General features: G+C 41.3%; 1 protein-coding gene across 5 annotated transcripts in view; it reads left to right on the top strand.

Annotated features, from left to right (window-relative positions):
* The first annotated feature begins 479 nt into the window (after positions 1-479).
* The window catches only part of NAPB (NSF attachment protein beta), a 52514-nt gene continuing 32783 nt past the window's right edge, over positions 480-20210 (top strand). The window contains exons 1-2 of one of the 5 annotated variants that reach the window (XM_033185439.1): positions 480-694; positions 19253-19332. In XM_033185439.1, the coding sequence (XP_033041330.1) occupies positions 597-694; positions 19253-19332 (178 nt within the window). In that variant the 5' untranslated portion in view covers positions 480-596. Of the gene's footprint in view, positions 695-810; positions 1400-19252; positions 19333-20210 lie in introns of those variants that run through there. The other 4 variants (XM_033185442.1, XM_033185438.1, XM_033185440.1 and 1 more) reach the window with 4 other exon arrangements.

Below are 20210 nucleotides of genomic sequence, written 5' to 3' on the forward strand. Positions count from 1 at the left end.
AAAGTTACAGTTTGGGGAGATTTAAAAATAACTGAACTTATATTGGGGAAGTCTTGCTCTTGGAGATAAAAATGGCTCTTATTGCCAGCTGTTGCTCGTTTTTTGGTAGGCGGTATCAAGCATGTGATGCTTTGGTGGCTACACCAGATTCTCTTTTGCAGAACTTGCAAGTAGGGTGTGGGTTCCATCCAATCTGTTATCCCCCTGTTCCTTCATCCATCCCATTGCCATGCGAGTTTTACTGAGTAGGTGATATTTACTAGAGGCCACGGATCATTTACCATGTCCTCATACCTAAAAGATTAAAGTTCACCTTGGCCCAGGACCCCTCTGGGTGGTCACGCCCCCTGCGCCGATGTCCCGAGAGTAAGCTGTGCGCAAGCTCGGCTCACACACACCCCGCCCCGGGGCCTCCTGGGAACTGTAGTAGGCGGCTCGAGCATCCCCGCCCCCATGACAGGACCTGGACTACAGCTCCCGAAAGGCCTCGCGCGTCGCGCCTGCGCCTGCGCCCCTGCGGCCGCCAGAGGGAAAGCTAAGGCGCCTGGGCGCGCAGCGAGCCGGCTGAGGGGGCTGTGGCGGCCGCGGCTGGCGACATGGACAACGCGGGGAAGGAGCGTGAGGCGGTACAGCTGATGGCGGAGGCCGAGAAGCGAGTCAAGGCCTCCCACTCCTTCCTCCGAGGGCTGTTTGGGTGAGCGCCAGACCGTGCGTGCCCTAGGGGGTCTCAGTACTTGGTCCCCTTCCTTTCACGCTGACCCCCCGAGTCCCCCCCGCAACCTCTGGGACCCTCAGACCACGCCTAGGGGCCCTCAGCCTGCAAGGCGTCCTCTAGAAATCCTGTAGGGCCCCCCAGCGCCCCCTGGAGCCCCCAGGACGCCCCGGGGCCCTCCATCCGCACGCGCCCTCCAGAGACCCCACAGGGCCCCCCAGGGTCCCTGGAAACCCCGCATCCTCCCAGGGGCTCTCAGCCCCCACGCGCACTTTCGACACCCCCTAGGGCCGGCAGAACCCCCCAGGGTTCCTCAGCCCCCACACGCCCTCCAGATCCCCTAACACGCCCCCTTGGAATCCCCAGAGTCTCACAGGGACCCTCAGCCCCCACGCGCCTTTCAGAGGACCCCTAGGACCCCCAGAGCCCCCCAAGCGCCCCACGAAGCCCCTAGAACACTCTGAGGGGGCTGTCAGCCCCACGCGCCCTCTGGACACCCCGGATCTCCCCCGTCGCCCTGGCCCGGGTTGGTGCGGGGGGTCCCACTATCTAGCAGGTCAGCAGCTCCCTGAGGGCCGCGGGCGGGGTAGCTCGGGGCGCGCATGGGGCCCCCTTCTCCGTGCGTGGCGAGTCGTATTGGTGCATTTCGCCACGTTGAAGCCCGTATCACTCCGGAGACCGGTCCGGGTGAGGCGCGCCCGGGAGGAGCCGGAGGGGTCAGTGCAGGGGCCGCCCCGGCGCCTGGCAAGCGCTTCTGGGGGCGTCCTGCCTGCTGGTGGGCCCCGCGGGGGAGGGGGTGGCCCGGCGCCGGATCCAGAGCTGGTGTGCTTGTTGGCCTCCCGCCAGGGGCCTTGCGCTGAGTACACGTTTAGTAAATACTTGAATAATGAACGAATATATTTTCTCAGCATAGTATTTTTCCTTCTCCAGAGATTGATTGATAGCCAGGGCCTCCTGTTTGATTAACGGTGACGCTGCTCCTGTTTAAGTCAGCGCCCTTTGGGAATCCCGTTAATTTCCTGTAATTCTTCCTTGCTCTCCTAAGGAGGATTTTGAATTCCAACTTCTCAAAAAGCAGAGCCCGCACTGACAGCCCAGAAGAATTCTGGGCTGTTGAATATGTGAATGATTCAGCTGTTTAGGATGAGAAAGGCAGAAATTTTGTGTGTGCCTGTTTTCGTTTTTTTCTTTTGAAAGTGAAAGATCCTTTGCTGTTACCAAGAGCAGATACTTAACCCATTGCATGACTAGACACGATTTTATTTCTGTACACATTCAGTTCAGACTCTTATTTCCGAAGACATACATAATGGACTCTTAGCTTGTTTTGCCAACTTCATTCTTTTAGCTATAAATTATAGTACTTTACGGCTGTTGATATATCTTTAGGAAATGCTTAAGGACAAGTTTCGTGCAGTACGCATAACTGCGGAAATGCATAAAGGGCTGCAAAAATGCATGAAGATCAGGGTCCCTGTCCTCAAGAACCTCTAAGAGGACATTTATCACAGCTGGTTTCTAAATTTCTCATGTGATGTGTGGGAGATACAGCTATGAATTATGTTTTGTTTTGTATTTAAAAGATATAACAGTACCATGAAGTGCTAGCGCCACACTAACTCCTTTTAAATGTTTTGATTCACAAAACATTTAAAATTCACTCTGATAAAATTTAATGTCATAGTACCTCACGCCAGGAGGTTATTTTAATGTTACAACGTATTTCAAGTCAGGAAGTGCTTCCCTGTGGGAGAGTCTGTAACTGGCAGAGGAAAAAGCATGACAGCACTTGGTGCTTGTCTCAGGAGAACACTCCTTTTGGGAAAGAGGTGTTCGATGTTTTTAGGAAATTAGGCCAAATCTTGAGCTTATAATCCTTAAAGGATTTTGAAAAGCCTTTGTTTTTAAAGAAACATCTCCCTTTTAACTGTTGCTACCTATGTTATTGACAGAACATATGTGAAGACCAGTCTTCACCATTCACACTCAGTTTACACAAAAGTTAGTGCATCTTAGTTCTTACCCAGGTACAACAGGTCAGTTTATTATCTAGCTTTGGGACCTAGGGCAAGTTACTTAGCCTCTCTGTGCTTCAGTTTCCAGTGTATAAAATGGAGACAATAATAGTATATCTCCAAATTTATGCGGGTTCAATGAGGTTATGTTTGTAAAACGTTTGGAACCATGGATGTTGGAGACAGTGACTATTAGATATTAATTAACATATTAATCAAAATTGTCAGCTCCAGTTATTTATCAAAGAAGCAGTAGACCAAACAGATGACTTTTCCAGAATTTCAGAGCCAAAGACCTTTTAGAGTACATCATTGATTTTTTTTTTTTTTTTTGAGACAGAGTCTCACACTGTCGCCCGGGCTGGAGTGCAGTGGCACGATCTCGGCTCACTGCACCCACTGCCTCCCAGGTTCAAGCGATTCTCCTGCCTCAGTCTCCTGAGTAGCTGGGATTACAGCTGCCCGTCACCACACCCAGCTAGTTTTGTGTGTGTGTGTGTGTGTTTTTAGTAGAGACAGGGTTTCACTATGTTGGCCAGGCTGGTCTCGAACGCCAGACCTCATGATCCACTTGCCTTGGCCTCCCAAAGGCTGGGATTGCAGGCATGAGTCACTGCGCCCAGCCTCATTGATCTTTTAATGAAATAAAATATCTGAAAGAGCTTTAACCATTAATGCAAGTGTGATTTATACTTTGAAGACTGTTATTTCCAGTAATACTTGCTCCAGGAAAGCTTGCAGGAAGAAGAGTACTTAAAATTTTAGGAGTTTAGTAATATTATATAATTACTGAAGCCAGAAAACAGACGTAGTGTCTCTGTGACAGTCGGACTGTATCAATGTTAGAGGTTTAGAATCCTACCTTATAGATGGCACGTATCATCACCTTTCTAGACTGGAATACATGTTACTCCACCCTGCCCCTGCCTTCTTAGCTATAGAATGTCCCCATATTCATTCCTAAAGGTCTACATGTAATCCTTTATTTAAAACGCAGGGTAGTCCATCTCTATGTCAGACTCCTGAATTAACGTAACACGAAATTAATAAAACACACAGACTGACTTGAATATCATCAGAGCTCATGAGCTGACTAGCTGGTGCTTTAAAGAGGACAGGCGATCTGTTTTGAGGTTGTGGCAGTCATTAAAAGGTGCTTGGCATATTGCAGATATTTCACATCACAGACATTCTGAACGTTCTGTCTGCAGATTAAAGCCTGTCATGAGTTTTCCTCTAGCGTTTACCACTCACTGGTTTTGTGGCAATACTGTATTCTTAGTAGTATTCTACAGTTTTTTTTTGTTGTTGTTGTTGCTTTCAGTAAAAGTAGATGAAAATATGCTTATGTATTTATGAGAATGTGTCAGTCAAATATTTCTTCTCTGTGTAAGGCACAAATCTTCTGCCTTATCTGCTTGATAGGTAAGGTATCAGTATTTCTTCCCCACCCCCACCTTCCTCCTCAGGAAAAGAGCTGACAAGGGATGCAAACATTGCAGGAAACCATTGTTGTGATGGTTTTTGTTTCTGCTGAATTACCAGTTAAACAGTGATGTGCTTTTGTAGTTCTGGAGTTAAAATTTTTTCTCAAGTTTGTAGTATAGTACATTTAGTAGAACTACTTCCAAAGGAGTTATATTGTCCTTTAGTTTGTTGCCAGGAATGAGCTATGGAATTTTGTAGTTAATTTCAAATTCCAACATATAATGTTAATGAGCTACTGGTATGATTTTAAATCGGCCTGAGGCTGACATTAAGATAGTTTTCAATTGGAAAAGCCTCTTTTAATACTATCCCCTCCATCTTGTTGCTGTAAGACCCGACTGGGAATAACCTGCACAATGCACATACAAGAAAGTGTTTAAGAATGACAATGGAGACCAGATGCAGTGGCTCACGCCTGTAATCCCAGCACTCTGGGAGGCCAAGGTGGGAGGATCACTTGAAGTCAGGAGTTTGAGACCAGCCTAGCCAACATGGTGAAACCCTGTCTCTACTAAAAATACAAAAATTAGCCTGGTGTGGTGGCAGGCACCTGTAATACCAGCTACTTGGTAGGCTGAGGCAGGAGAATCACTTGAACCTGACAGGTGGAGGTTGTAGTGAGCTGAGATTGTGCCACTGCACTCCAGCCTGGGCCCCCGAGAGAGACTCCGTCTCAAAAAAAAAAAAAAAATGCCAATGGAAAGATGTTCTTTATGGTTAACGCTGTCTTCTTTTGCCTTTCAGTGTTTAGTCTCAGAGTTTACACAAGAGCTATCAATCTGGCAATGTCAATGTAAATTTAATGAAAGGCCCCATTGGGTTATCTTGAAATAATTATGAATCTATACTTTATTAGCTGTTTGTGAAAATTGTGAATATTAAGCATTGCAGACTATAAATTATCAGTATTCTTCACTTGTGTTTATTTCAACAAAGATTGCTTTTAAGTTTTGCCAAAATATAGTGGGGCCATGTGATAACATAGGTGAAGCATTTAGGTTTTCCTCAGTTACAATTGTTGTTCAAATGCAGATTGAACTTTTAAAAAAATTATTAGGCTCAGGTTTACTTATAGAGACAGGTGATACAGTATAAGAAATAGATACGTATATTTGTGTATCTTTCTCAAAAGAAATAGATTATAAATTGAACAATTATTTTTATGAATTATATAATACACATAAGAAATATAATTATATTATTATTCATGGGGAGACCAGGTGGAGGCTCAAATTCTCTCATTTACTATTTTGGTGACCATAGTCAAGTAAATCATACTTAGAACTTGTTTTTTTAGTTTTCAAATGGGCAGAGGGACAGAATCTGTTTTTCGCGGTTGTTAAGGATTGAATGAGGTCAGAATGCTTATTCAGTTGCATAGAGCTATGTAACTTTATTATAATTGTTTGATTTTCTGATTTTTTTTTTTTTTTGAGACGGAGTCTCGCTCTGTTGCCCAGGCTGGAGTGCAGTGGCGCGATCTCAGCTCACTGCAAGCTCCGCCTCCCGGGTTCACTACATTCTCCTGCCTCAGGCTCCGGAGTAGCTGGGACTACAGGCGCCCGCCACCACGCCCGGCTAATTTTTTTGTATTTTTAGTAGAGCCGGGGTTTCACCGTGTTAGCCAGGATGGGCTCGATCTCCTGACCTCGTGATCCGCCCGCCTCGGCCTCCCAAAGTGCTGGGATTACAGGTGTGAGCCACCGCGCCTGGCCGGTTTTCTGATTTTAGGTTGTTACAGCTTGGTATCAAATGATAAGCTGTTACCAGACTGGCCTTTTTCTTGTTGGATTTTTGCAGTTTTCTCCACATATTCTTTCATTCTTGTGAGCTCTGTGAAGTGCAGTTACTCTAGAGAGAGAGGGAGGGCCAGTGGTCATGTGTGGCTCCTTGGAAGTCTGCCTGTTTTTTTGCTGTGGCTAACGCGTCACCCAGCCTGAGGCATGTGGTGGGCACGTGGTAAATATTGGTGGAGAGAATGAATGTATTAATGCTAATATAAATGCTGATATTTTTTCTTTTATTCTTACCTAGTTTTCAAGAGTAAAGCTATACCAAGTAAAGGAGACTTTAAGTCACTTTCTTCCGTTTTATGTATGTATTAATTTTTTTGAGACAAGCTCTCACTCTGTTGCCTAGGCTGGAAGGCAGTGAGGAGATATCTGCTCACTTCAACCTTGACCTCCTGAGCTCAAGAGATCCTCCCACCTCAGCCTCCCAAGTAGCTAGGACTGCAAGGATGCACTACCATGCCTAATTTTGTATTTTTTGTAGAGACAGGGTCTTGCTATGTTGCCCAGGCTTGTCTGCAACTCAGGGACTCAAATGCTCTGCTCTGCTGACCTCAACATCCCAAACTGCTGCTGTTACAGGGGTTAGCCCCCGTACCAGGCCTTTTATTTAAATATTGTTTATTATAAACATTGTAACTGTACACGGTAGAAAAGTACAAGGAATACAGAGAGTTTTCTTCTTCTTTTTTTTTTTTTTTTTTTGATGGAGTCTTGCTCTGTTGCCCAGGCTGGAGTGCAGTGGCGTGATCTTGGCTCACTGCAACCTCCGCCTGCTGGACTCAAGCAATTCTTCTGCCTTAGTCTCCTGAGTAGCTGGGATTACAGACATGTGCCACCACGCCCAGCTAATTTTTGTATGTTTAGTAGAGATAGGGTTTCACCATGTTGGCCAGGCTGGTCTTGAATTTCTGGCCTCGTGATCCGCCTGCCTTGGCCTCCCAAAGTGTTGGAATTACAGGCGTGAGCCACCGTGCCCAGCACAGAGAGTTTTCAGTTGAAAAGAAAAGTTCTCTGAGCCTTTTCCATAATCTCACTCCTAAGAAGCAACCATTTTTAACTTTCTCATTAGTTTTTCTGATGGTTACCACCACATTTCTAAATAATTTTAGAGCACTTCTACTTCCTGATTTCTTGATTTTAGACAGTATGATGAAGAATTTATTATAACTTTCATGGTCTTAGATTTTCCCCTTTGCCCCCTCATTTTACTTAGTTATATCTCAATCTCTATTACCTTGTGTATATAAACAGCAGATTTAAATCTTAATTAATCATATGGATTAATGCTGAATAAGTATTTAAGCTAATCAAAATATTTTACTTAAAAATTTTTAAATATATTTTTCTATTTTTGTGAGTTATGGAGTCAAAGAGAATATATTGTCCAAATTGCGATATTTTTGAGATAATAAGGAAATGGGTACAAGTCAAGCATGTCTATGCAGTGAGGACACACAATCACCCTAGTTACAGACTTCATATACTCTTCTTAGATTTTTACATTGTGTTTATTTGATTGGATGATAAAATCAGTAAAGCTTTTGTACCTTCAAAGAATTTTCAGTGACTAATAAAGTTCACAGTAAGGAAACTTAGAAGTAGAGTTTCAGAATGTTAACTATTTTTGTGTTTAAGTAGAACTTATAAGTAATAACAAAATTGAATAAGTCAGTACTTTCTTGAATTAAGGTATCTTTTTTCATGGTAAGGACATGTCTCTCAATTCCAGTTTTAGTCCGTGTTTTCATTAGGCATTAGTGTTGTATTTTGAAGGCCTTTTTGAATATCTGTGGAGATAAACATTTTTCTTCTTAGAGTCATTATATGTTAATTAGTAAATACGAGGCCTCGTATTGTACTGTCCTTGCACTCCTGGAGTAAATCTCTCAGGATTGTAATATATTTTTAAATTTAGATTCTATTTTTATTTTTATTTATTTATTTATTTATTTATTTTTTTGCGACAGGGTATCACTTTGTCGCCCAGGCTGGTGTGCTCATTACTCACTGCAACCTCTGCCTCCCAGGCTTAAGTGATCCTTCCACCTTAGCCTCCTGAGCAGCTGGGATTATAGGCACAGGCCACCATGCCCAGCTAATGTTTGTATTTTTATTAGATATGGGGTTTCACCATGTTGGCTAGGCTGGTTTCAAACTCCTGGGCTCGAATGGTCTGCCTGGTTCGTCTCCCACAGGGCTGGGATTATAGGCTTGAGCCACTGTGCCCGGCCTAGATTGTATTTTTACATATATGATTTAGGATTGTTTTATCTACAGTTCATTTGTATGTAGTCTTTATCAGCTTGAAGTATTGCTGTTGCAGGTGCCTCCCAAAAATAATTTGGATTTTTTCTTTTTTTTTTTTTTGGACTCTGGTCTTTGAAGGTTTAAGAATACACCACAGTGAAACCATTGGGGCTTTTGATGGGTATTTCTTTGATAACTTTCTTGTTTTTGTCTCTGGAGTTTGTAATTAAATTTTCTTTCTCTACTGATGTCAATTTTGGTAAATTGTGTTTTCCTAGGAAATAATTCATTTTATCTAAGTTTTAAAAAATATATTTGCATTGTGCATAGTAGTCTTTTCTGACTTTTAAAAATGTTCTGTTTTAGTAATTTTCTTCTGTCACTTTATTTTTGTATTTGTGTTTATTCCCTTTTTTCCTTGATTCTTTTGATTCTTTTTCCCTAAACAACGAATATTTTGATTGATTTGTTCTACTGGTTTTGTGTTTTCTGTCTTACTGACTTCTACTTTTATCTTTATTGCTTTCTTTGGCTTCTTTTGTTTTTTCCTCTGGTTCATTTTTCTAGGGAGGTGTTTTTTCACTGTTTTCATTATTTTTGTATGGATTCAAATATTCATGGCTATACTTTTGTTCTTAAAACTGCTTCAGTTGTATTTTATAGATCCTGTTATATAATATTTTTATCTTAGTTTGTTTCCCCTTTGTTCCAAGAGGTTTTTTTTTAAGGGTTTTATTCCAGGTAGAAAGAATGGCCTTTCTTTGTATATTATTACTTAAACTTTTTTTTTGTTGTTATGATCAGAGATTTTCTTTGCCACTTAATATATTGTTGGTGTTCATGAATGGTCCAGGTACACAAATTGTTTTTAGACACGGAGTCTTGCTGTGTTTCCCAAGATGGTCTTGAACTCGTGGCCTCAAACAATCCTCCTGCTTTGGCCTCGCAGAGAGTGCTGGGATCATGGGCATGAGCCACCTGCACCCAGCCCCAACGTACACTTTATTTTCTTGGAGACAGAGTCACGCTGTCGCCCAGGCTGGAGTACAGTGGTGCAACTCACTGCAATCTCCGCCACCCAGGTTCAAGCGATTCTCCTGCTTCAGCCTCCCCAGTAGCTAGGAATATAGGCATGTGCCACCCCACCTGGCTAAGTTTTGTATACTTAGTAGAAACAAGGTTTCACCGTGTTGGCCAGGCTGGTCTCAAACTCCTGACCTCAAATGATCCAATTGCCTCGGCCTCCCGAAGTGCTGGGATTGTAATCCCCTGTGTATACTTTAGAAGGTGGATATTTTGTTGTCAAATTTTGATAGAGATCCCTCATGTCTAGTTATTGATTATATTGTCTGTGTCTTTCATGTCTGTATTTTTTGTTCACTTGATCTGTTTTGGACTTAGAGGGGCATATTAATATCTGCTTTCTTATAAGTGTATTTCTGTCTTTTTTAACTTTTGCAATTTCTGCTTTATAAAGGGGGCTACTGCGTTTTTGGTGCATAGATTTTCCCAACTAATATTATTATGAATTATATGTTTAGCATTATGAAGTGAGCTTCCTGAAGGCCTTTGAGCCCAAATTTTGTCTCATTACAGGGTAGCAATCTCTTTTTTCTTATTACTTGTATTTGCATTCCTTAGGACTGTATTATGTAAGAGGATCATACATGCCGTCTGTTACCGTGTGCCCTCTGCTGCCAGTTGTGGCCATGTGACTGACTTCGACTGATAAAGTATGAGTGGAAGGCACTTCTGCCATGGCTTTTTCCCTTCTGTAAGAAATTAAGAAGAGTATATATACCGGATAAGTGGTACTTTCCACAGTAGAGAATGATGACACTTGGAGAAAGAGCCAGCAGTCACAGCCAATCTGCAGTAACAAGTCAAGTGACTGAGAGAAGCCTTTGGGAGACATCAGGGTTATTTGCTGTTACGACAGCTCTAACAAGAGCTGCTTGATTTGTTTGGTATACTTTTGACCATCTCTTTATTTTAAGCCTTTCGGAATTGGTATTTTAGTTGTGTTTCTTGTATTGAGCACAAAGTTGGGTTTTATTTTGTGAGCAGATCTGAAAATGACAAGTATATGATTGGTTCTTAACTGTCATACTACTATATGTACTGTATATTATATTTTCATTGTTAGTTGTCTTCATGTCGTCTCTTTTCTCTTTTTAGGAAGGTTTGTAATTTTGTTCTACTGGTTACCTTTATGCTATAAATATTTTTAAATATCCTTAGCTCCTTTTCCTTACTTAGGTGCCTATTATTTTGTTTACTCTGGAAAACTCCTATTACCTATGTGCCTCTCAGTAAGCATGTTCCACATCTCTTGTTCTCTAATGTGCTTTTTTTTTTTTTTAAGCTGTTTGTACTTTATCAGACATAGAAGTGTTTCCCTATTATTTTTCTACCCTTGTCCTCACATTTTGTCTTAGATATACAATACAACATATGCAGTGACACCACCAGTCATTTCAACTATGTTTCCTAGTCATCTCTTAGTTATCCCTTGGGTCCTGGCTTACACTGGGGGGTGCTTGATGGATGGCCTGGTTGTATAATCCTTGGCTCACACATTTTTCCCCCTTGAGTTTCCAGTAAAGGATTGTTCCACTGTTCTTTTGCTCTATATATTGCTGTTGAAGTCTTAGCCTGATTTTCTTAGTTTTAGAAGTAACTTTGCCGTTTTATGTGGAAGCCCAGAAATGTTCTTCATTTATAAAATCTAGTCATCTTACTAGGATATGTTTCATAGTAGACTATTCTGGGTCCGTTTTCCAAGTACGTGTCGGCCTGTTCAGTATTTAGATTCATGCCTTTTGTTTCCAGAAAATTTTCTCAGATTGTGAAAGTGGGTTTTTTTCCTCCCTTCTTCAGGGACTCTAATTACATGGATATTGGCTCTTTGCCCATCCTGTATCACTTTTACTTAGATCCTTTTTCTCTTCATTTTTGTTCTCTTGGCTGTTTGCATAGTTTTCCTTATTGTCAGTAGAATCTGCTCTCCCCTTAGGCATGTTATAACAGAGATTTTATTTCCGAGATCATTTTGTCTTTTTATTTCTGTCCTTCTAGAATTTGAAACAAGAGTTCATCATCTTACTTTTTTTGTGTGTATTTCCATGATGAGTTTTTAAATTTCTAACTTATGATATACTTTCATATCTGTTCAATAATATTTCAGTTATATGGAATTGTTTTCCTGTGCCTTGTGATTGTTTTAGGGAACATATTTTAATTCTTGTTTCTTTTTTGTTTTGGAGTTGTTTTGGTATGACTCAATTTTATTTTAATATTTATTACTTTTTTACAACTTTTATTTTAGATTCGGGGGAACATGTGCAGGTTTGTTAACTGGGTAGGTATATTGTGTGATACTGAGGTTTAGGGTACAAATGATCCTGTCACCCAGATACTGAGCATAGTACCCAATAGTTTTTCAACTGTTTCTCCCTCCATGCCCCTCTAGAGTCCCCAGTGTCTACTGTTGCCATTTGTATGCCCATGGGTATCCAGTGTTTAGCTGCCACTTATAAGTGAAAACATGCGGTATTTGGTTTTCTATTCCTGCATTAATTCACTTAGGATCTTCTTTCTTATATAGTAGCTTCATATGGATGCTGTTTCTCCTTTCTGTTTAGTGTAGAGAGTCACAGAGATTCTTGGGCACACAATAGCATGTGTTTCTGTGACAGGAGATGAGGGGTTTGTGTGACTTCATGGGTTTCTTAGTTTAAATGCTGCCTTGTGTAGGTACAGTTAAATGCGGTTTCTTTAATGAATGGTGCTGTAGAGGGGTAGATAGAGGGTTGGTGTGACTTCTAATTCTGTGATACTCTTTTGTTTCAAGAATGTATTTCCATCACTTGCCTTCTTTCCTTTCACTGCCAAGCCTCCATAGAGTTGCCCCCACCTTCTAAGTTGCCTTCTCCCAGAAGCAGTGTCTTCTGGAAACTGCTGCCTGTGGCAAAGCCCCTCTATTTGTTCCCAACTGCAGTGCTCTAACCTACCAGGTCTTCCACCTGGTCTGGGGTGTTTGCCTACCCTGGTAGGGCACTTCCTTGCTGAGAGTTCTTCCCTGGACAGCGATTGCCAGGTTAAACTCCCCTCTCCTGTCCACAGATTCCCCTCTGACTGGCAGCAGAGGCAATGTTGCTAGCTCTGGTAGTTTTGGATTTTTTTATTTCCTTAATTATATTTAATGGAGGCTTGCTGAATACTGCCTCCTTTTGCTGTGGGCACGGATTATGGGTGGTTGTGTTTGCTTTTTGTTGATCTGTAAGGTTTTTGGAGGATGTGTAGATATATTTATCTATAAGCAACCACCATGATTTTTTGGGAATCACATGTCTCATCAATATTTTCTGAAGACTGAAATTCAGCTTAAATTTTTATAAAGACTGAAATTCAATTTAAAAACTGCTCTTGGTAAATTAGGTTGTGTAACAGTCATTTCTGAATTAATCTAGCAGTTACCATTATCTTAAGTATTTAAATATCTCTGTTTTGTTTTATTAATAGGTCCAGTCTATGCCTATTTCTTCTCTATAAAGATGACTACTCCCCATATAAAGTTGAGGCTTTAGAAAACTATTGTCAAAATAAAGTCTAACTAGCTTTCTTTGTTATACTTGTTCTCATAAGCTTTATTTCAGGAAATTGTGCTTAAACAGAAATACTTTGGTCACAGTCCTTAAATGTCTCTGATTATTTTCTCTGTTTGAGAATCTATGATTTTAGTCCTTAATTAAGCAGAAGCAAAGTGAAAAGTTCTTAGAAAATTGATTCCAAAAGTCCAAGGCCACTGAGACAGCGCTCCCCTTAGTGGTACAGTGCTAGCTGGCTTGGTGGAATTTCTCTTTCTCTCCAAGGCCAAGACAGGCCTGGCTGCTCCAGGGAACTGAAGGCTCGTAAATAAATGACAGTGTTCATTTGTAGGTAGTCTGACTCAAGCCCATGCCCTGGACCTTTCCACCATACCTTGGGCTTCTGCATTACCGATTTATAAAAGAACAGTGAAACATTTAGATGCTGCCTTTTGATGTAAGAATTCAAATTAGCATTCTGGAGAGTATCTCCCTCCTACCTTTTTTTAAAAAATAGTTTTTAATTGACACATTGTATTGCACATGTTGATGGGGTACAATTTGTTTTTTTGATATACGTCTGTGTTGTATAATGATCAAATGAAGATAGTTAGCATACTCATCACCTCATGCATTTATCATTTCTTTTTGTTGAGAACATGTGAAAATATCTCTTCCAGTTGTTTTGTGTCCTCCTGGGGCCTCTGCATCTCCCCCACTGAAGAAATCTCTACTTTTGCATCACATAAAAGATTTGTACTCTTTTAAAATATATTAAGACCTGAAATAGAATAATCTTGGAAGGGTTAAGTTTATCTAAGAAAGCCCCAAGTTTTTAGAATCCATGGAGATTCCAGAAGTGAAGCATCAGGTAGAAATAAAGTGTTTATAGAGCCTATAATATCACAGAGTAGTTCTATATGGCAGAGGCACTTTTAGACAGATTTTGAATTTTCCTCTTTTCTGGATTCTTTCTACATTTGCTTATTATTTTGAGGCATACATGGGAAACCTTAAAACATTAATGTGGACAGTTTGTTCCATCCAGACACTAAGCAGTCAGCCTTGTTATTGTGGCAGGCCCTGTGCTGCTTCCTTTCCCCAGAGCATCAGTCTAGTGGCTAAGGAGATACTGCTGGTAAATAATGAGAAAAAAGCTACACTGCTTTGTGGGGATCCCCCCAGGATCCCCACACTGGGCAAGTCCCTTTTCAGTCTTTTGGGGTGGCTTGAAACACCCCTTCATGGCATCCTGATGTTAGAGCTGAATTTTGCCTCTGGTTCTACATGCTTATCTTCATAGTACTGTCACTGTCACTTTTTGTGGTATTTCTACTCTAATATCTTGTGATTTTAGAGGCAGCTTTATTTCTACCTCAGGAGTTGTCAGCCTTTTTCTTTGAGGTACATCTCATGATGTGTGTGTCATTAGTTCTCACAATTCTACGATGTCTCCTTCCTCCCACCCACAGTTTTAAAATAGTACGGACTATTGTTGTCATAGTTTTATAATGCTCTGAAATAGTTATTATTCAGGATGGGGGAAATCAAGATTTTAGATTATTTGAAGATGAATTGGTTTTTACAGCTCTAATGTTCACTGGCTTCTGGTGGGACATTTGTGGTTTTGACCATGTTTCCTCAAGGGAATATGGGAATTGATAGGCTTTTTCTCAGACCCTTCTAGCCGTGAAGCTTGATATTCTTTCCTCAATGTTGTGACCTCTTTATGGGCAAGAAGTTTATTTCCTTAGTGTTTTCTGGCACATGTAGATCTCAGTAAATGTTTCCTGAGTCAGTATGGTCAAGAAGAAGAGAGTCTGCCTTGCCTCTGGAATGCAGGGGTGGTTCAGCTGCATGAACCACCAGGCAGCCAGGTGGCAGTGGTTTTGTGCTAGCTGGGCAGTGTTTTCTTTCACGGTGGGGAATATGTCTTCTTCTTCCAAGTCAGATTCCTGTAATACAAAACAAGAGTTAATTTAGCTCAGTTTAGCTTCTTAATGTCAATTGAGTGTCGTGTATTTAACTTATGTCACTGTGTAATATGGATTCCTCACAGAATATTGTTTCCAAGGATCTTCTGCCTCACTGTGAGACCTCTGGATAACAGTTGTTACTTTGAATGCAAATTCTGAATACTTGTCCATAAAATTTACAAAAAATTAATTTTCATATAAAACAAAATATGCATCGGGGTAATTTCAAAAGTACATTTTTTCATGAAATTTTAAAGTTATGGTCGGTTTATGACAAATGGATTTTTAAGGTGAGGCTACCTCTGGTGATTCTGTTTCAGGAGACATGAGGATCTCATGGTTTTGCAAGGTTCAAAGATCACTGAACTTTAAGTCAAGTGTCAGGTACACTACTGACCTTGGCTTAAATTGAATCCCTTGGATAAGCCATTGACCTCTATATACCATTTTCTCTTTGGTAAAATGGAGATAGTGTCTTCCATGGTTGTAATAATGAAAATGACATGACATATATGGAAGTATCTAGCATAAAACCTAGAATAATGTAGGAACTCTGTTAATTCTAGCTGTATCTGTCTCTGAAAATAAGTGGATAAAATACATTTTAATTAAGCTAGTTTTATTTAGAAACCTTTAATAAGAGTGATTGAACTATAATTACAGTTCAAGATTCCCAGTACTCTTTAGAAAAACAAGACCCAGGAAAGTAGCAAGACTTTACGTCAAGGGAGGTATGGCTAAGGTTGAGAACGTTTTCATGTCAGGAATTTCCCATTTAGGAAACTTATTAGGTATTTTTCTTTTCTTTTCTTTTCTTTTTAATGTGTAGATTTGAAGTGGAGGGAAAGGGACATGAAGGTGTGAGAGAAAGCTGTAGCTTACTCTGATACTTCAGGTTTGGTATGGCTTGTTGCCATTCCATCTTTCACTGTGTAACATAGTCCCCAAAGGTTTTTGTTTGTTTTTTGATTTTTTTTGGTGTGTGTTAGGGAAGAGGCTTTATTGAGATTTAATACACATGCCATACAATTCACTGATTTGAAATGTACAATTCAGAGGTTTTTAGCATATTCACAGGGCTATGCAACCACCGCAGTTTTAGAACATCTTCATCACCCCAGAAAGAAACCCTGTACCATTTAGCTGTCATTTTCTCTCACCTCCCTGTTTTTCCCCAACACTCCCACCTCTAGATGTCTTTGCCTGTTTTGCCCTGCTGTAACACAATAACCTTGGCCTGGGTAATTTATAAAGAACAGAAATGTATTTCTCACAGTTTTGGAGGCTGGAAAGTCTAAGATCAAGGCACCAGTGTCTGGTATCTGGTGAGGGCCTTCTTATTTTGTCTTCACACGGTAGAAGAGAGAACCAGGGAAAATGGAACCTCCCTTTCACAAGCTCTTTTATTAGTGGCCTTAATAAATTCATGAGAGCAGAGCGCTCATGACCTGAACACCTCCCAGTAGGCCCTACCTCCCAACACTGTTGCATTGGGGATTAAATTTTAACTTAGTTTTGGAGGGGACAAAAACATTCAAAACATAGCACTACCAACCACTGACCTGTTTTCTGTCTCTAAAAATTTGCCTACTGTAGACCTGTCATATAAATGGAATCATTGTGACTGCTCATCCATGGTGTACTATGTATTGGTACTTCATTTCTTTTTCTTGCCCATTAATACTCCATTGTGTGTGTATACCACATTTTATTTATCTGTTAATCAGTTGATGGACTTTTGGGTTGTTTCCACTCTTTAGCTTTTTTCTTGTTTCGAGACGGAGTCGCTCTGTCACCCAGGCTGGAGTACAGTGACACTATCTCTGCCTCCCAGGTTCAAGTGATTCTCCTGCCTCAGCCTCCCGTGTAGCTGGGACTGCAGGTCTCCGCCACCATACCCAGCTAATTTTTGTATTTTTACTAGAGATGGGGGTTTCACCAAGTTGGCCAGCCTGGTCTCGAACTCCTGCCCTGAAGTGATCCGCCCACCTCGGCCTCCCAAAGCGCTGAGATTACAGACATGAGCCACTGCACCTGGCCACTTTTTAGCTATTATGATTAATGCTGCTGTGAACACTTGCATACAAGTTTTTGTGTGGATATGTGTCCGTCCTTCCTTCCATTCTCTCTTTTCTTTTCTTTCCTTTTCTTCCTTTCTCTCTTTTCTCTTCTTGACAAAGTCTCGCTCTGTTGCCTAGACTGGTGGGCTGGAGTGCAGTGGTGCGATCTTGGATTACTGCAACTTCAGTCCCTCAAGTAGCTGGGACTATAGGCATGCACCACCATGCTGGCTAATTGTTTTTGTATTTTTAGTGTAGATGGGGTTTCGCCATGTTGTCCAGGCTGGTCTCGAACTCCTGACCTCAGGTGATCCTCCCGCCTCGTGAGGTGGGAGGGATTATAGGCGTGAGTGCTGGGATTATAGGCGTGAGGCTCCTTGCCCTGCTGGGAAGTATTTTCATTTCTCTTGGGTGTGTACCTAGGAATGGAATTGCTCGGTTATGTGGTAACTTTAGGTTTAACCTTTTGGGCAACTGCCAACCCATTTTCCAAAGTGGCTGCACCCTTTTATATTCCTCCCAGTCGTATATAAGGTTTCTCCATGTCTTCCCTGACTCTTGTTATTTTGTGTTTTTTTACAGACAGTAGCCCATCCTAGCCATTCTAGCAGGAGCCACGTGATATCACATATGTGGTTCTGATTTGCATTTATTCTAGATATGTTCCTTATGAGACATACAATGTAGTATTCACAAAGGTTTTTATGCCTTCCATACATGGATCTAGATATGATAACCATTCTGATTGAGTACCTACTCTGGGTGAAGCTCTGCAGTGGCAGCTGTATATGGATTATTTCTTTTGATCTTCATAATAACTCCTAGGTATACATAATATTATCTTCAATTTACACATGTCAAAACTGAGGTGTGAAGGAGTTAAAGAACTAGTCCAGGGCCAAACTGTTGGTAGTTATTGCCTAAGGTCTGAGTCACACCTGAGCCTTGCCGTATGCCCAGCCTCTGCTCTGCACTAGGACTTGTGTTAACACGGAGCTGCAAGCTCCTCTGCTGGAGCTTGGAGTTTATTGGAGTTCCTGGCACATGTGTTTGCACTCTTTCATGTACATGTGTTCATACCAGGCCCAGGATCCAGTGTCAGCTTCGACCTCTCCTGTCTCTGAGTCCTTATGTCCATACCCCACTGAGTTCCTTGTTGTGTGTACTGTACAGAGTCTACTGTGTCTCAGTTTTCCACTGGTTATTTTATGATGTATATAGACAAGATAAACGTCTTTCATGGAGGGACCTTAGCATAGTTAAAGCAAAGTTAACTCTTGGAGGATTACGGTGGATAATTTTGGCTTTTATGTGAAAAGAAATTTCCAAGTAGCTTAGAGCTGTCCCTCGGTGGAGTCAGATGCTTGAAGAACTTTGCAGAACTGTATATGTTCAAGCAACAGTGGAGGTACCTTTCTCTCAGGGTGTTGTAAAATGCATTTCTCAAGGTGTTGCAAAATGCATTTCTATACTGGGCTGGACCCTGAGGCCTCCTCCAGGTTAGAGAAGGACTTGCCCTTACCAGAGTTGACATCATACAGCTGTAGAATGTAGAAAGCCACTTTCTCATCTGATATGGCTTCTGAATAAACATAATGCTGAACTCTTGGGAGATAACAGGGAAAAGATGTCTTTATCCTTCAAAATTTAATGTCCTTTGAAAAACCTACTTTTAACTACTCAGGCTGATATAAAACTTCCAACTTTTATAGATGGGAAGGACTCTGATTAAAGATGTAATCAGAGTAACATCTTTAGTCTGTAACCCCTCTGTTTCTGGGGTCAGCCAGATCTGTGTTTGAGTGTTTTTTTTTTTTCCTTTTTTTTTTTGTTGTTTCGAGACATAGTTTTGCTCTTGTTGCCCAGGCTGGAGTGCAGTGGCGCCATCTCAGCTCACTGCAACCTCTTCCTCCCAGGTTCAAGCAGTTCTCCTGCCTCAGCCTCCCAAGTAGCTGGGACTACAGGTGCCTGCCACCATACCCAGCTACTTTTTGTATTTTTAGTAGAGGTGCGGTTTTACCATGTTGGCCAGGCTGGTTTTGAACCCCTGACCTCAGGTGATCCGCCTGCCTTGGCCTCCCAAAGTTCTGGGATTACAGGCATGAGCCATCATACCTTGCCCTGTGTATGAGTCTTAATTCTGAGCTATCCTTTCCATGTCACCTCGGGCTAGTTACTTTACCACTTAACACCCCAGTTTCTCATCTGGAAAACAGGGATAGTAAGAGTATCTCCTTTAAACAGAGGTTAAGATTCTGTAATGCTTGTCTGGCACATAGCAAGTACATACTAAATGTTTATCATTTGAGGGAGGGAGAATTAGAGATGTGGATGGTTGTTAAAATGTAACCTATTTTTTAACTTTTTCTCAGAGGAAACACAAGAATAGAAGAGGCTTGTGAAATGTATACCAGAGCTGCAAATATGTTCAAGATGGCTAAAAATTGGAGTGGTACGTACAAAGTATTTGTTTGTTTTTTAGGCAAATGGTTTAAAATCACTTTGAAGGAAGAAATGACTGTTTTCCCCTTAATGAGCAAGACTATTGACCCCAGAGACAGGTGTCAGTGCTGAATAACTGGCTTGGCTGCTGCTGACATGGAGACTGAAGGGGTGTGCTCTAAGTGAATGAAGCTGGAAAGCCTGGCTTAAAGTCAAGTACAGGGACAGTATCTGTCTTAGTTTCCATAAACTTCTTAATACAGTAGGCATGTGGTAACTACAAATAGTTAAAATTACTTGGAATTAGAGTAATCTTTGTTTCTTACTAATATGCTTAAATAAATACAGTGCTATAAGGAATGAAAGTTGGAATAAAAGTCATTAAAACTAGTGGGATAAAGAGAAATGCCTGGTTTTCTTTACCTGAACATTGGTTGAGAATGACCATTCCCTGCTATGCAATAACTGATTGTGATTCCACTGAGAACTATGACAGTGTGGTTTGGGGGGAGGGGGATGAATTTACATTAACCTCAAGAGACTCATGGTTATTTTTTAAAGTAATGCTTTCTACCCAGTGAGACTGGGCATAACAAAATTCACAGGGTTATTATTTTCATTGGTCTGAGATGGGATGGCTCTTTCAGAGAAATTCATCCCTCTCCCTTCAGCGAAAGAGATCTTTCATGCCTTAGTGATGGGATATTTCTGTAGTGAAAATGGAGACCACCGTTGACCAGAGCAGGGGACGTGGGTGTTGAGCTCTGGCTCACAGCTGCTGTGGGATTGGAAGTGGGACTCTTGCCCTCTACAAGCTGTTTCAAGGCAGACGCTTTAAAATCATTTCAAAGGAGAAAAATGCTTTTGAGCTAGTTGAATCTAAAAGGT

This window comes from Trachypithecus francoisi, unplaced genomic scaffold (genome assembly GCF_009764315.1).
Source record: "Trachypithecus francoisi isolate TF-2019V2 unplaced genomic scaffold, Tfra_2.0 Lachesis_group21, whole genome shotgun sequence".
In the NCBI taxonomy this organism is placed as follows: domain Eukaryota; kingdom Metazoa; phylum Chordata; class Mammalia; order Primates; family Cercopithecidae; genus Trachypithecus; species Trachypithecus francoisi.